General features: G+C 46.2%; 1 protein-coding gene across 2 annotated transcripts in view; it reads left to right on the top strand.

The window, feature by feature from the left end:
• The first annotated feature begins 355 nt into the window (after positions 1 to 355).
• Positions 356 to 12443, top strand: part of LOC135262095 (PHD finger protein 1-like) — a 16224-nt gene continuing 4136 nt past the window's right edge. Inside the window, exons 1-12 of one of the 2 annotated variants that reach the window (XM_064348947.1) lie at positions 356 to 579; positions 1381 to 1459; positions 1646 to 1727; positions 2482 to 2568; positions 4842 to 4936; positions 5859 to 6007; positions 6931 to 7026; positions 7315 to 7383; positions 7943 to 8066; positions 9653 to 9720; positions 10334 to 10465; positions 11812 to 11890. In XM_064348947.1, the coding sequence (XP_064205017.1) occupies positions 1382 to 1459; positions 1646 to 1727; positions 2482 to 2568; positions 4842 to 4936; positions 5859 to 6007; positions 6931 to 7026; positions 7315 to 7383; positions 7943 to 8066; positions 9653 to 9720; positions 10334 to 10465; positions 11812 to 11890 (1059 nt within the window). In that variant the 5' untranslated portion in view covers positions 356 to 579; position 1381. Of the gene's footprint in view, positions 752 to 1380; positions 1460 to 1645; positions 1728 to 2481; positions 2569 to 4841; positions 4937 to 5858; positions 6008 to 6930; positions 7027 to 7314; positions 7384 to 7942; positions 8067 to 9652; positions 9721 to 10333; positions 10466 to 11811; positions 11891 to 12443 lie in introns of both variants that reach the window. The other variant, XM_064348946.1, reaches the window with a different exon arrangement.

Raw genomic sequence — 12443 nt, forward strand, 5'->3', positions numbered from 1 at the left:
AACAATCTATGGCCGTTTCGGTCATAGTTGGGTAGTGCCGTCACTAAACAACAGGCTACGCGTTGACTTTGATAGCGCCGTCTCTTTAGCCTCCCGTAAAGTTGTACTCAAAAACTTATGGCTGGAATACTTTTAATTGCTTTAATTATGCTGTCGCGCGCCCACAACCATGGCTCAATTAGCGACTAACACACGGCTAAACTGCCGGCGGGGAAATAAACTAGCTCCCCGTAGATTACAAGTTACTGTAATTGATTTATTTCGTCCCTCCACGCTCCCTGTAGATTCAAGCCAGTTATTAAGTCGGATGAGCACATAAAGCTCACCCACCCTTTCGGATCCCCTGTCTCCATCCGTGTGTTTTATGTCTGCGTCACAACAAGTCACTCGGTCGAGAGCGAGAGGCAGGGATGATGGCGTCTCTCGCGGGTTGACTCTCGGCAGCGTCGGCGAACGCGTTCATCGGCTGCCGTTGGGACAAGGAAAGAAAAGTGGCCGACGAGCGGGACCATGACGATACGTCGCGGCGAAAGACGGACAGAGAGAGAGACGGACAGACGGACGGCTTCACGTTGACGGGTTGATTGACGCGCCGTTTGGCACGGACGCACAGCGTACACACAAACGTAGCTGGCTACAGAGACGCGAAAAAAAAAAAAAAACTGGCGAAAAGAAACGCCAGAAACATTTCATGTCAAGCTTTTGTAGTTTTATCCGGTAACCCCGTGCAGAAAGGACTTCGACCTGTCAGGTATCGGCTTTTTAGAAATGTAATATATGTGAATATGCAGCTCTGCAATTGTCAATTATTTCATATAGCTATTGTGTTTTGCTATGACTTGTATGTATCGCCCGGAGGCCATTTATTGCAATGCATTAGCAGCATTACCGCTCAGTTTTATTCCTTCATGTTTGATAGTTAAAAAAAATAATAAAAATTCAGAAAAATATATTTTCTGAACACAACTATTCACACGGTAGTTTCTGTAAATATCAACATATACAATTGAAATTATAATTATATATATATATATTTTATTTATTTATAGAAGTATTGTTTATAACTCACTAATAGTCTTCTGTTGGGTGACCTATTCCTTCCATATTGTCTTCTCAGCTGCCAATCAGGGTGTAAATTAACCCTTAGTTTTCTCCGCCTCTGTTGTAAAGCCATAATATGCGTGTGAATTTACCGTTCTTTCTTAGCTCGGGAAGAACTGAGTGAGAGTGCGTCCTCTCTCCAAATAGTTTTTGGTAACTGTGTGTCTAGTGTAAATCCTGTCACTGTGGTTGTGCTAGCCAACCCCCCCCCCCCCATCCTCCTCCCTCCTCCCCCCTCCCTACCCGTCCTGTGTTCCTCTTTCCTACTCTCTTTCTCAGGATGGGGACAGTGAGCGAAGGAGATGACGTGCTGGCTCGGTGGAGTGATGGATTGTTATACCTGGGCAATGTTAAAAGGGTGAGTCCTGGCGTCTGTGCATGCACACACGTGTGTATGAGTGTATGTATGTGTGCATGCATGTGTATGTGTTTGTGTGTGTGTGGCTCTGGGTTGTGAAAATGTCTGCCTCCATACCTGTGTGTGTGTGTGTTCTTGCGTCAGGCTGTCGGTTGGTCCCTCCATCCGTCTCTTCCTCTCTTCCAGGTCGATGAGCTCAAACAGTGCTGCTTGGTTCGGTTTGAGGACAACTCTGAGTTCTGGGTGCTGAGGAAGGACATTCACTCCTGTAAGAAATTGTTTTCAGTCCTCTGTTTTCTAAAATTCAGCACATGCAGACCTTTCATGAAAAGGTCTTTTTTTATCATGCTTCTTGGTAGAAGATTGTTTGTGGGGGTTTGCTGAAGATCTTGTTCTTGTGAGAGGAAAATGTTGAAAGAGAACTCTGAGATTAAAACTGCATGCTGACGAGATCACAGCATACTGAGACTGAAATGCATGCTGGGATTGAGATGGTACTCTGAGATTGAAATGCATGCTGGGATTGAAACAGTACTTCTGGGGTTAAAATGAATGCCGGGAGGGTCACAGTCCACTGAGACTGAAATGCATGCTGGGATTGAGACGGTACTCTGAGGTTGAAATGCATGCTGGGATTGAAACAGTCCTCTGAAATTGTATGAGAATATAAATGACTGACAGTAAGCAATGGGGACAGATATTTGAAATTACAGTCAATAGCAGTATAAATATTTACTGGTTAAATGCAAATCCAGCTGGAGCCTTAGAGCACCCCCCTCTCAGGGAACAGGCCATCAGGGGAATTACAGCTCATTAGAAATTATGTAAGCATGGCTAATTTTAAGGTCAAAGGTAATGGGGTCTCAAAACAGCGCTTAGGCAAAACACATGAGCCAGGCATTAATAAACACCTGGAGTGCTTCTCTCTCCCTCCCTCCTTCCTTCCCACTTCCCCTCTCACTTTGTCCCCTTCTTTCTCTCTCTCCCTTCTCACTGTTTTTCTCTCTCTGTCTGTTTTTCAGTCTCAGCCGTGAAAGAGGGCGTTTGCTCCGTCTGCGACGCTCCGCCTCTCAAAGAACCGCTGGTCAACTGTCACAAGTGTCGCCATGGTAACGTAATACCCCGCATCCTTGTGATAATGCAACGCAAGGCAACACGATGCAAAATGGGGGGAAAAAAAAGAAAAGGAAAAAGAAAAAAAGGTAATGTGGTTTCGGTTGCCGTGGCGAGCGTTTTGGACGGGGAGCGGCGTCTCGGAGCCGTTGAGCGGACGGGCGACGCGTGGCCCTTTTACAGGAAGCGGCGGCGGCTGTTCGGCGGGGGGGGGGGGGGGGGGGGGTTGGTGCGTCGCTCCCGCTTTCCTGCGTGAATAGGCGAGCGGCGACGGCGGAATCCACGGCCGAAAGCCCCCGCGAGAGACGGCTAGGCTAATTGGCGGCGCCCGAGCCCTTTTTGCGTCGCCGCGGAAACGCCCTGGACAGAACCCCGTGCGCGCTCGCTCTCGGCGTAAAACACGCTCGTGTCAGAGTTCATTCCGTTGCCGTGGGTTGCGTGTAAATACATACATTTTAGGGTAAAATAAATGGGGGCACAGGCCTGAAACAGTGCACCCAAAATGTCTCCCCGTTTACATCTGAGCACTGTCCACTATCGCTCAGTAAGCAAGACTGATCCTGGATCTGAGATGCCCTACATCAGGCCTGCCCAACCCTGTTCCTGGAGATCTACTGTCCTGTAGGTTTTCCACTCCAAACCTAACGAAGCACACCTCATTCAAGAGCTAGAGCAGCACTGCCCAAATGTGTTCCTGGAGATCTGCTGTCCTGTAGGTTTTCACTAGTTAGCACAATTCTTCACCCAGGAGGTAGACCTAATTAGTGGAATTAGCTGGTTGAGTTCATGGGTGAAAGAAACACAAGGCAGGACTTTTAATTTCTCACCCCTGGTCTCCACCACTGGTCTCAAAGCTTCTGTAGCATATAATGGGGCATTTCGCTTATTTTTTCTTTTGTTTTCTTTTCAAGCGTTAGGCAGTCTTTGCAGCAACTGAATTAATTGAGTGAAATTCCACTTGCTTATTATTTAAATCAAGGCAGTTCAGTTCCTGGGGGACCTGTGTGTAAGCAGGTTATGGTTTTACCCTTATGATTCCCGTTAGCCCCTAAGCTAGCCCAGTTAGCCGTGCACGTCTGGTACGCGGCTAATTCACTCTTACATTCGGCCACAGTAACAGGTTTCATAAAGGGCTGGGCTTTTCTGTTCCAAGGACCCCCAGCCAGGGTAAAAGGCATCCAGGAGATCCCCATCATACATAAAAAATGATTATATATATATATTTAGAGAGGACGCAGAAACACTGTTCGGCCATCGTTCAAGACGCAAATACTGCTAAAATATCCGATGGCAGGAAAGACTGGGCTAATTAAATAATTGACAGCAGGTGTCGGCAGAATTAGACACGCCCCCCCCCGCCCCTCCCGCCCCCTGAACTAACGTGACAAGAAGACGAATGCTTCCTGTGGGGGAGACGCAGCCCAGAGAAGGGGAACTGGCCTGCGGGTGGGAGTGGCTTGTTTCCATGACTGGCAGGCTTGTTAATCGAGAAGGACAAAACAAGACGGATTGAGAGAGAGAGAGAGAGAGAGAGTCTGTTTATGGGAGAAAGTTATGCTGTCTCCTCCTCAAGCCACAGGTGTAATAAAACCCCTCTGCTCTCGCTCCGGTTCAGGAACCACCCTGTTTGGGAGTAGTAAACCTGAAATGAGTCTGCCTTAATCATTACGGCTTAATGACTTAATCACACCCAGGAGGGCAGTAAAAAAAAAAAAAAGAAAAAAAGAACAGCTTCAGTCGCACGTTCGGGGAAAATAAACTGCCTGTTTGCGCTGCTCGAGGCTAAATGTCTTCGGTTCCCAGGAGGAGGGCAAATATGATTGTAATCGGGTCGATAATAAACGCCGTTTTTTTAACGTTGTATGTAGAAGGAAGCAGCTCTATAAATCATGATCGGTGACTCTGTACTGCAGTAATGTTATTCTACCACTAGGGGCACTGTCGAAAAGCCATCGAAGGCCTACAGATTGTGCAGTTACATCGGCCTGCCACTAGAGGGGGCCATTAAGGCAGTTCATTGCCAATTTAAGAAGTGCCTCTTAAATTCTTGTTAATGACATATGATGCTTGTTCTTCAGATGGCAGATTATTGACAGAATGAGTGACAGAATCTCTAATAAATTTTAGATTAACAGTCTTACCACATATTAGAATGCTGAACAACTGTTTGATCGTCCCCCCCCCACCCCTTTCTGTTTCCCTTTTTTCTACTCTTTCTCTCTTCCCCCTTTCTCTATTTCCCATTCTATCTATCGGTTCCTCTTCGCAGGATATCACCCTCAGTGCCACACTCCCTCCATCGAACCCGAATCCGACTGCAACGCCTGGATATGCAGACAGTGTGTCTTCGCAGTTGCGACAAAGGTGAGCGGACGTCTCTCCTAACAGGACGCTAATCAAAATTGCATCCCACAAAGCATGTCTGAACCACCTCTGTGAAAGTGCTGATTTCTAAACTGGGCCAAACAAAGCAAACGTTAGTCCAGTAATTTCAGACTTTGAATTCCGGAGAGGTGCCACGGGGGGGGGGATCTTTTCCTCCAGGAGCTTCTGCCGTTTATCCCGGCTAAGTGAATGTCTCACAGTGCCGCCATGGGGTTTGAATGTACAACATTGGAAAAATTGTTCGTATTTTCGAAAATTGTGTTATGCTCACTGCAGTGATGAAGTATCACGACTCCTACGTTTTTTTCAAAGTTTCGCATTTATCAGTGTCTGGAATTTTAGTAAATTGTTATAACTGGAAGCCATATTAAACGAGTCAGTCGCTTATTTTATTCTTTCCCGTGTCTGTTGTTGACAGTCTTGTGTGATCTTCAGCATGGCACCATTGGACAATGGGGATGCATTGTTGGGCTGAATGGCCTATTCTCGTCATTGTGTTATGTTACGTTATCTGTTTTAACTTGCTGCCACCATAGTGCCCCTCAGGAATAAGTAGATTATTGATTGATTGATTGATTGATTGATTGATTGACACATAGCAAGACATTAGCGGAAAGAAAGCTCGGTAGTGTGTGACTAGTGACAGATATGGGGCGGTCGCTCACAGACTGGGGCGACATGGCTCAGGAGGTAAGAGCGATTGTCTGGCAGTCGGAGGGGTTGCCGGTTCAAACCCCGGCCTGGGCGTGTCGAAGTGTCCTTGAGCAAGACACCTATCCCCTAACTGCTCTGGCGAATGAGAGGCATCAGTTGTAAAGCACTTTGGATAAAAGCGCTATATAAATGCAGTCCATTTACCATCCATTTACCAGATGAATGTCAGCGGTTCTCTCCCGTACAGAGAGGAGGAGCCTTAAAGCGAGGACGCTTCGCCCGCCTAATGCAGATGATGAAACTGCGGCTGCCCTATCAGCTTTCAGCTTTGGACTGGGACCCTCAGCACCTGACCAATCAGCAGCAGTGTTACTGCTACTGCGCCGGCCCAGGAGAGTGAGTGAAACTGGGGCAGAAAATTAAGCTCAATGACCATTTTCACAAAATTCTTAATTTGGGTTTTGTCTATTTACGTACTATATCTAATATATTATATATATAACATTGACAAACTAAGGCCACGCATAGACTTTGTATGTTGAGAATACATATTGTGACTGGTGTGTAATATTGTGAAATCAGTGTTTAGCTTAGTGGTAACCAATCCTGTTCCTGGAGATCTGCTGTCCTGTAGGTTTTCACACCAACCCTAGCAAAGCGCAGCTCATTCAACAGCTGGAGCAGGGCTGCCCAACCCTGTTCCTGGAGATCTGCTGTCCTGTAGGTTTTCACACTAACCCGGATGGATATTATGGACTGAAACAGCTCCATTATTGAAGTGTCAGGTTATTGCCACAACGAAGGGTCAAGGGAAGCTTCAGTGTTTATTCTAAAACTAATCTGTATCCTGTATTCGTAGGTTTTTTTAAATTTTATTTTCCAAATTACTGGTCGTATTGTTTAGGTGGGACCTGAGTCTGGTGCTATGAAACGTTTGTGTAGACCAGTGGTCTCCATTCCCCTGCCATGGAGGGTCGAGAGCATGAAAGTTTTGTACCTTATCGGACCTGCGTTTTGTAGGTGTTACAGTGACCTTCGGTACGCACTTATTGTGCGTTGCTTTGGATGAAAGCCTTTTTCGAGATAAATGTAACGTAATGTTTTCCTTTCAACCAGTCACTCCACCTGCTGGTTTCACTAATTATCACACCTCCAGCCAGAGAGGAGGGAACTCATTAGTGAAATCAGCGGGTGAAGGGGTTTTGTTGGAACTGAAAACCTGTCAGCCCTCTGCGGCTCGTGACTGGGTACCAGACCGCTGCCTGTTTTGAGAGAAACGCAGAGCCTGCTCTCCAGCGCTTGCCTGCTCCCTGTTTCAGGTGGAACCTGAAGATGCTGCAGTGTGGCGGCTGCGGCCAGTGGTTCCACGAGGCCTGCACTCAGTGTCTGACCAAACCTCTGCTGTACGGGGACAGGTGAGTGAAGGGGCGGGGCCTGAGACGGGGGTGGGGTCAATGAAAGGGGCAGGGCCTGAGAGAGAGGTGTGACCAGAGAGAGGGGTGGGCCATATAGGGGTGGGGCCACAGAGAGAGGGGGGTGGGGCCAGATAGGGATGTGACCAGAGAGAGGGGTGGGGCCAGAGAGGGGGGTGGGGTCAGTGAAAGGGGTGTGACCAGAGAGAGGGGTGGGGCCAGCGAAGGGGTAGTTCTGTGTAGCTGTTACACTCTTCACCGAAAAAAACTTTGTCTTTCTCTTTGTCACAGGTTCTACCAGTTTGAGTGCTCGGTGTGTACAAAAGGACCTGAAACCATTAAAAGACTACCTATGAGCTGGTGAGACAGGCACCATTTTATGTATTGACCCCCAACCCTGAAACAAATCGACATATTTCAGACTGTTGCGTTATTCTGCTAGGCTGCAACAGCCTAGTAAAATTGCAGGATAAGCTGCATTTTAGTAATATTTTAATTCAAAATGAATTTTTCTTCATTTTATTCTGGTTGATTCTTTTATTTCTACTCTTTTGATTAATTATGATTCATAGAAATCATAATTAATCAAAATAGTTGTATTGTTTTATAATTACACTACTATTAGTGTTGAATAGATTGGACCACTATTTGTGCACTAGTGTGATGTGTTACTACAGTGTAGTGCTATTAGCATGTTATTACAGTGTAGTCAGGGTGCTATTACCATGTTATTACAGTGTAGTCAGGGTGATATTAGCATGTTATTACAGTGCCTTCAGGGTGCTATTAGCATTCTGTTAGGGTGTAGTCAGGGTGCTATTACCATGTTATTAAAGTGTAGTCAGGTTGCTATTACCATGTTATTACAGTGTCATCAGGGTGCTATTACCATGCTATTACAGCATTGTTACATTTGCAGGGTAGATTTGGCCCATTTGGTGCTGTATCACCTCTCCTTGTGCTGCAAGAGGAAGTATTTTGATTTTGACCACGAAATCCTCTCCTTCGCCAACGAGAACTGGGATTCCCTGTTATTGGGAAAGGTAATGGGAACCCTCCCCCCTGCACCACTCACGGCTACCCCACTCTGAGACGGCCCACTGCTTGAAACTGTTCTTCAGTACTGCTAACCTGCCTCAATGCTAATAGAGAACAGAACATTCATAAGCTGTTCTCCAGTGCTGCTAACCTGTCTCAATGCTAATAGAGAACAGAACATTCATAAGCTGTTCTCCAGTGCTGCTAACCTGTCTCAATGCTAATAGAAAACAGAACATTCATAAGCTGTTCCCCAGTGCTGCTAACCTGTCTCAATGCTAATAGAGAACAGAACATTCATAAGCTGTTCTCCAGTGCTGCTAACCTGTCTCAATGCTAATAGAGAACAGAACATTCATAAGCTGTTCTCCAGTGCTGCTAACCTGTCTCAATGCTAATAGAGAACAGAACATTCATAAGCTGTTCCCCAGTGCTGCTAACCTGTCTCAATGCTAATAGAGAACAGAACATTCATAAACTGTTCTTCAGTACTGCTAACCTACCTCAATGCTAATAGTAAACAGAACATTCATAAGCTGTTCCCCAGTACTGCTAACCTGCCTCAATGCTAATAGAAAACAGAACATTCATAAGCTGTTCCCCAGTGCTGCTAACCTGTCTCAATGCTAATAGAGAACAGAACATTCATAAGCTGTTCTCCAGTGCTGCTAACCTATCTCAATGCTAATAGAGAACAGAACATGTATAAGCTGTTCCCCAGTGCTGCTAAACTGTCTCAATGCTAATAGAAAACAGAACATTCATAAGCTGTTCCCCAGTGCTGCTAACCTGTCTCAATGCTAATAGAGAACAGAACATTCATAAACTGTTCTTCAGTACTGCTAACCTGCCTCAATGCTAATAGAAAACAGAACATTCATAAGCTGTTCCCCAGTACTGCTAACCTGCCTCAATGCTAATAGAAAACAGAACATTCATAAGCTGTTCCCCAGTGCTGCTAACCTGTCTCAATGCTAATAGAGAACAGAACATTCTTAAGCTGTTCTCCAGTGCTGCTAACCTATCTCAATGCTAATAGAGAACAGAAAATTTATAAGCTGTTCCCCAGTGCTGCTAACCTGTCTCAATGCTAATAGAAAACAGAACATTCATAAGCTGTTCCCCAGTGCTGCTAACCTGCCTCAATGCTAATAGAAAACAGAACATTCATAAGCTGTTCCCCAGTGCTGCTAACCTGCCTCAATGCTAATAGAAAACAGAACATTCATAAGCTGTTCCCCAGTGCTGCTAACCTGTCCCAATGCCCACTTTTTGTCTTCCATTCGCTGTTAAAATGTAGCCTGCAATATGCCTGAATGTGAAATTAAAATGCTTTGTTCAACATATGCCAAAACAACTGCACATACCCTGTAACAGGGACATGAACTCTCCGTATAATTTATTTGTTTTGCTGTAAAATCTCCCAGCTGTTTTGAGAAATGTTTTTTCGCCCTCGTACGCAGTTAATTAAATGAATCATCGCACACAGAGATAGCTCCTCCAAACTTGGGTGCTTTTGTAATTATTTGTATGTCAGGACTGTAGTGAAACCAATCACTGCATCTCTCCTGTTCCTGTATCTCTGTCAAAGCTGTCCGACACACCCAGACAGGACCGCTGCCAGAATCTCCTCAACGCTTTGAACTCCCACAAAGACAGGTGAGGCTGTGACATCACACAGGTGCGGCTTTTAAAATCAGAGACAGGTGAGGCTGTGACATCACACAGGTGCAGCTTTTAAAATCAGAGACAGGTGAGGCTGTGATATTACACGGGTGAGGCTATGACATCCAACAGGTGCAGCTTTAAAAATCAGAGACAGGTGAGGCCGTGACATCACCCAGGTGAGGCTATGAGATCATATAGGTGAGACTTTTAAAATCAGAATCAGGTGAGGCTGTGACATCACACAGGCGAGGCTATCAAATCAGAGACAGGTGAGGCTATGACATCACTCAGGTGAAGCTTTGAAATCGGAGACAGGTCAGGCTATGACATCAGAGCCTCATTTCTATAGACCCCTCCTGCTTGTTGGCCACATACAGTTCACCTGCTTTCCACAGCAACCTAGCCCAAGCCAACAGTACGTTAGCCCGACCTCAGCCCGACGCCCAGAGCAGGCAAGCCCAAGGGAGAGTGAAGTACTGACAGCGTTAGCTCCTAGCCAGCTAGCATAGTCTTTATCTCAGCAGTGCTAAAAGATTAGCACGCATCAGTGGTTATGAAGCTAAACCATTTAAATGCCTGTTTTCTCTCCTTCATGTTTTTGAAGGTTTGTCTCTGGGAAAGAGATCAAGAAGAAGAAGTGTCTGTTCGGGCTTCAGGTCCGCGCTCCTCCACCCTTGACCTCTGACCTTTCACCCCTCATCACAGAGTCCCCTGTCAGCATCTCTCACAGGAGAAGGTGAGGTTTTTTTTTTTGTGGTCAAATCCGATCAATAGAAATTGCGGAAAAAAAGTGACAAAGATCCTGTAGTGGTAGTTCAGCAAAGATGTACAACTGCCCCCTACTCCCGAGGGGGGTTGTGTCAGGTCTTCCAGGGTTCAGAGATACTGAAATATTAGTCTACAGAAGGGCACTGTCTCTAGACTCATGTGCAGAGGTGGAAAATCCAGCTTCAGATAGTAAGTCCTCGCCCATAAATTTTCTTAACAGTCACCCTGGATTTTCTAATTACCGCAATTTAATTGTTCAGCCTGGAGGTAGGGGATCAGCTGGCTGGGGGTGGAAGACACAAGAAAAGAAAAGAGAGCCAACCTTATATCTTTAGAAGACTGTTTATTCAAAATGGAGCCTACAAACTCGTATAGAGTGCTGGGGTGAGAAATACGAGTCACACATCAGACCTGGGTCAAATACGTATTTTTTTTGGATTCAAATACTTTTCTGTGCTCTACTGATGTGGTCTGGTGTATTGGAACCCGTGAAATACTCTAAAAACCCCCATGTTCTGATCATGTTGGCAGGCTCAGTTAGGCCCGGCAAGATCAACAGAGCACAGAAAAGTATTTGAGTCCAAAAACAAATGCGTATTTGACCCAGGCCTGCCACAGAAAAATGGGGCGCGTTTCGTCTGTCGACTTCTTCAGGCTGAGAAGGTGTTGAAGGGCTCTCCACGTCTGCCCTCATCCAGAGATGGTTGACATCCGCAGCCGTTTGTTTTTCCGCTAAACGGGTTGCACAGGTGTGAGGCTGGAAAAGCAGAAAAAAAAACTATTTAATCCTGCGATGTGGAAGTAATCATTTAAAAAAAAAAAAATTCAGGGAGTTAGCTGGAAAGGCTGCCTTGAACAGGTCCATCAGTTGCACTCGAGGTCGGAGCTTAGATAAAAGGTGATGTCATCTCTAAGAAACACCGGATGATGTCATAGGTGTCCTGCAGTGATGTCGAGGGTATGCTCTAGTCTGTTTGGTGAGGTGTGTTTGCACCCTCTCTCCTGGCTCACTCCTGAAATTATATTGTGTTTGATTGTGTGTGCTGTTTTGTGCTATAATGTTTTGTTAGTGTATTGCATTCCATTGTATTGTGTTTGTATGCATTGAATGGTATTGTTTTAATAAACTGTACTGAATCATGATGTAGTACATTGTATTGTGCTGTGCTACAGTGTACTGTATGGTGTAGTTGCACTGGTCTGAATGGGGTTTATTTTTCTCTCTCTCTCTCTCTCTCTCTCTCTCTCTCTCTCTCTCTCTCTCTCTCTCTCTCTCTCTCTCTCTCTCTCTCTCTCTCTCTCTCTCTGTCCCAGCCCCCTGTCAGTTCTCTGTCAGAAGCGTCCATCGAACCCGGAGTCACGGAAACCCAAGCGCCGCATGGCGGATACGCAGGTCAGGGCCCGCCTCAGCGGTAACCATGGAAATACCGCCACCGATCGGACACGGGGCCAATCAGAGCGCAGCGCGTTTAAAATGGGGGCGTGGCCAAACCGTGCGTCGCGCTCTGGGCGAGCGGGCCCAGTGTGCCATCGCACGCTCCGTCCGGGAAATTAACGAAAGGAGAGGAGAAAATGGATGCCGGAAGTGCAGGAATGTACTCGTCGTTTCCATGGTTACGCTCTGGGAAATCTGTCGAGGCTCCCAGTACTTTCTGTGGAGGCTGAGAGATTCTGAATGTGTGTGTGCATATGTGTGTGTGTGTGTGTGTGTGTGTGTGTGTGTGTGTTTCTCTGTGTATTTGTGTGTGTATCTGTGAGTGCGTGTGTGTGTGCATGTGTGTGTGGTGGGAACAACATGTCCGTCCCTGGGCAGCAAGTGGGTGTGAACAAAAAAAGATTGGAATGGGGAGACGCTGTATCAGCCCCCCCCCCCCACCCCCCCACTGAGATTATTCTGTGGGATTAGCTCAGAAAGGGACAGGCTCGCTCACGTTATCGTGTAAAAA

The sequence above is a fragment of the Anguilla rostrata genome, chromosome 8 (assembly GCF_018555375.3).
Source record: "Anguilla rostrata isolate EN2019 chromosome 8, ASM1855537v3, whole genome shotgun sequence".
Lineage (NCBI taxonomy): Eukaryota > Metazoa > Chordata > Actinopteri > Anguilliformes > Anguillidae > Anguilla > Anguilla rostrata.